Source organism: Montipora capricornis, chromosome 7 (assembly GCF_036669925.1).
Source record: "Montipora capricornis isolate CH-2021 chromosome 7, ASM3666992v2, whole genome shotgun sequence".
NCBI classification, from domain to species: Eukaryota; Metazoa; Cnidaria; class Anthozoa; order Scleractinia; family Acroporidae; genus Montipora; species Montipora capricornis.
Genome location: NC_090889.1, coordinates 38090575 through 38094981, shown reverse-complemented (window position 1 = coordinate 38094981; position 4407 = coordinate 38090575). Strand labels below are relative to the sequence as shown.

Genomic DNA, 4407 nt, shown 5'->3' with positions numbered 1-4407 from the left:
AGGTGATGTGTTAGTATTTGGATCAAATGTGTTAATATTGGGATCAAATATCAGACGATATTTCGCGATTTCGCAGGATAATTGTGAAATACAGGGAGTGCGTTATAGGGAGCTTAAGCTCCAGACGTTTTTGTCAACACGGACGCCAAGCAGCCGAGGAGAAACTGGGTCGAGACCGGCGTGAGTGACTTGACTTGTTTGCATGAGGCATGTCGCGTCAGTGATTTTACGGCATCGCTACTTTACAGCAGTTTTGATTCTTTGTCTTCTTTCTTAATACTGAATCATGACTTCTTTAAGAAAGACAAGAGATATCCTTTTTCAGAGCTACGATCACAGATTGATTTCGGAGGATGAACTTATTGTTTTATTGGAAGAGAACATGGCTAGAAATTCTTAATCCAGTTACGATCGATAATCCTAAAAAAAAATTCTGAATGTAAAGCAAAGTTCAGATCTGTCAGTGTTAGCTGATTTGTCCAATCCAGAAAAGAAAAGAAAAACAGAAGCACATTCAAAAGGATATATTAAGGAAAACAAATATTTTTCAAAATTAAACAGACTTACTCTAGGTTTTTTGGCAAGACTGAGAGTTTCTTTCATAAATAATAGGATTATCAGCAGGAAAACAACAAAAATCAACCAAAAAAAACAGAGCTGTTGCACCTAAGATGAACTTACTTTCTCGCGATTTTGTTTTTCAACACAGACGCCAAATAGCCAGCTTTGAGGTTTGTGACTTGACGTCTGTGACGTGTGACGTCACTTTCTTTGCAAAATCACTTTCGGTCGCTGTCTGTGTTGACAAAAACGTCTCGTGCAGTAAAGTAAAAAATAAAGTAAAGCAACCATATTTAACGTCGATAACTCGTCACAGTAATTCAACTCACAAACCTGGAGACGACGGTGCGCTCATTTTACACCCCCCCCCCCCCCCCCCCCTCCTCCCCCCTTTCTATTAGTGCTCCTTTTTACAGGCATTAAAAACTACATAGGCTACACTGAACGGAAAGAAGTCAAAACAAGGATGTGAGATCCGGGAATCGAACGGGCGAGATGACCCTCGGGCGACGTACCTGTAATAAAGAACGAGGCATACAATGGCTGCAATACGCGTCACTCATATGCAAAGAATTCGCCGGGTCGACATGGTCGATTTTGATTAGCATTGATGTTGTAGATGTGTGAGCAAGAGAAGGTGATATGTCATTTGCAGAAGTGTGCATGAGGAGAACGTGTAGCGTTTTGATAATCATTGATAGTCATGAGGAACTCAAGCAAGTGAAAAACGAGCGAATATAAACAGATTGCTATTCTTAAACACCAATAATTATGCATACTAAATATAATGATTGCATGGTTTTATTATGTTAGAAATTTTAAAAAAAGGACAGAAAATGCAAGGGAACAATGCTGCAATGATTATGGCACGAATTGGCAAATTTAAACGGAACACACACAAAAAAAAACAAGTCAGAAAGTTCATACGTAGAAAATGTTCTGGAAACAAAATTCCACTATTATTACACTATTACCACTCTCAATAGTTTTAATCGTCACAAACATCATGACAGCAACTTAAGAACTGAGAAATGATCCTGGAGTTCTTATCAAGAATGATTCCTTGTGGTTCAGCATTGAAAAAGATTGTCTCAGGAGTCTTCGTTAGTTTTCTTAAAATTATTCTGTTCTTGCATGGCTTTCAATGTTTAAGTTATTTTTTCTTCGTAATTTGAAGGATTTGACGCATTGATATGTTTTCCTTCCAGTTCTCTTCAAACTAAGCCCCCGTTATTCTATCGAGCAAAACATGGCCGAAGGAAGAAACCGCTATGGTCTTGACCAAGATGATGTAAACGGTACGTTCTGATATAGACTCTTTTCACTGTCCATTAATTCAGCTTGACTATAGTCGTTGTTTTAAAGTTTGGATGAAGGACCAGAGTTAAGCATTCGGCGATGACTCGTTTTGCTGTGGCAGAAAAAGCCTGGATTTTTTTAGGCGTTCTTCGCAGCTGCTTTAAGACGGTCGCGAGAAAATCTTCCCACATTAAAATTTGTTTCATTTCTCGCCTGAAGTTAGGTCATAAATTACTTATTCCTAAAATGAAAAAATAAATTTAAAAAAATGGGGAGTCACCGACTTTGTTTCGGAGAAAAAGGCAAGGGAAAAATGCCCTAATTTCGGTAGATAGGTCATCATAACGAGATGTAGCCTCATCTACTCATCCGTCGAAAATCATAAAAATAATATGTTAGAGTTAAGGTTTCTGTTCATAGAAATATAGACTCAATGGACTCTTAAAACAGTGAAATTGAAACGGGAAAGTTGGAAAATGTCTTCTATTACATATGCTAATTTCGATAGTATTAATTTTGATCTCTTCCGCTAATCTACCTAATAGCTTATCGCTCCTCGAAGCAAGCCTTAGTTTATAAAATGCAACGTACTGTTCAATGTCGGTGGTTGAGCGGGCAATTGGGCAGTATGTGAATCATTTCAACTCCCGTGAATAATGTCCCGTTCATGCAGACGCCAAACGAAATCGACCGAGTCTTCTTGCATAAAAGCACTATAAGTGAGTTTTGCGGAGAAATACAACGACGGGAAAACCTGAATTAACAGTGTTTTGCGTGTGAATGAAAAGTTTTCTTATAACTGTAACGTTTGGGTCGCCTTGGTGTTTACTATGATTTTTTTTTACCGTGGACCGTGGACTTAGTAGACCGTGACCGACCGTGACCGACCGTGACCGTGGATAGTAGACTTAACTAGAACATAACTGGCCCTAAATCAAAAGGTTTTTTGTATTACTCTTTAGATTACTACTGTAAAGTAGCTGACACTTACGACGACTATTTCATGGAATTGGAAGACGCGCAGCTTCGAAATGTGGTAGAAAGCTTAGCCTTGCAGACTGATCACGTGATGGTTGATGTTGGAGGAGGGACTGGACGCTTCGCAGAGGAAATATTCAAATTAACGCAACTGAAGAATCCAATATTTTGTGTTGAACCGAGCTCAGAAATGCTCGAGAAAGCCAAGGGGAGAAAAGGTGTAATTCCTGTTCTAAAAGCCGGGGAAGAATTTTTCGCTGATCCCTCGCTTTGTGGTAAACTTGACCGTGTGATGTTCAAGTATTCTTTTCATTATTTGCGCGACCCACTGCCGGTGTTTAAAGATGTGGAACGATCTCTTCGCTCTAATGGGTTTTGCCTAATTTTGTCTATAAGGGGCATTTCATGTTTCAAGCGGTTTGCAGAAGTGACTGGCCTAGCAACGGAATATCACCCCCTCGAGGAAATCCATGAAACTTCAAGGATGCTTCAAGAAGCCAACTTGGATGTGGAGACATCCTTGGTGAAGTTAAAATGTAATTTTAGAAAAGCTAAGTTTTACAGCATGTTGCGAGGTCGCTTCATGAGCACTTTATTCAAGCTGACCGACCAAGAGATTGAAAAAGGAATTCAAATGCTTGAGCAAGGAGAATTAGGGCAAATCGAAGATAACGATGAAGTTGAAGGATTCTTAACCCATGTTGTCATTAAGGCTAAAAAAGACAACAAATGATAATGAAAATGGCTTTCATTAACGGATTTTAATCAGTGTGTTGTTGCTGTTAAGTACAGCGATTTTTTATCAACAGGTGGACTAGCCATTAAGAGAACTCAATTTACATAGGTAGAGAAAATAATTTGCTTAGTGGAGAGCTGTTTTCCATAAATGCCGTGCTTATTTATACGTTGTCTTTCACTAGAATTTTAAAACGTCTAAGAGACTTTGATTGTCGTACTTTGAGTGGTGGGTTGTTCCAGAGGGAAGCAACCCTTTAGCTAAAACCTACCATCAAGGAATCAAACCGCCTAATATACGTTTTCAGGGAAAAACAATAGGTTACTAATGATCGAACTCGAATCGTCAATGAACTCTCTTCGCCTTTTGTTTTTTGCTGAGCAGGTTATTTAGTGACACTTAAAGCACATGGAAAAACTCTCTTATGCACATTTTTAAAGTGCCCATCACTGCAACAAACTTTTCCACTTTAGTTATTGTTCGAAATTGTCCCAAATAAATTTTGTTTTACCTTTGAAAGACAGAAAAAGTGGTCCCAGTTTTGATCCATAGCCTCGCAAGGAAGGGGAATGGGTTCGATATTGGGCTGACGTCACAAAGTCCTTTGCATCACTGTTCCCAATGTAAAGCAGCTTGTGACGTTAACCCCGGTATCAAACCCACTCCTCTTCAGAGCTGTCATTAAGGGCCGGGGGCCGCAGGGGATTTCCCCCGGGCTGCTCTAAGCATGACCCCTGGCTACTTTAAAATAGAACCAAAAATAGCTTCGAGAAAGTCTGCATTGAGAATAAAATATCTATGAAAGAAAATGAGTAAACTTGGAATTTCTAGAA

General features: G+C 39.2%; 1 protein-coding gene across 4 annotated transcripts in view; it reads left to right on the top strand.

Moving 5' to 3' along the window:
* LOC138057126 (uncharacterized) overlaps positions 1-4407 on the top strand; it is a 12008-nt gene extending 7601 nt beyond the window's left edge. For 2 of the 4 annotated variants that reach the window (XM_068903185.1, XM_068903186.1), the window contains exons 2-4: positions 1-2; positions 1770-1859; positions 2823-4407. The exon at positions 1-2 is cut by the window's left edge. In XM_068903185.1, the coding sequence (XP_068759286.1) occupies positions 1811-1859; positions 2823-3571 (798 nt within the window). In that variant the 5' untranslated portion in view covers positions 1-2; positions 1770-1810 and the 3' untranslated portion in view covers positions 3572-4407. Of the gene's footprint in view, positions 3-26; positions 181-1769; positions 1860-2822 lie in introns of those variants that run through there. The other 2 variants (XM_068903187.1, XM_068903184.1) reach the window with 2 other exon arrangements.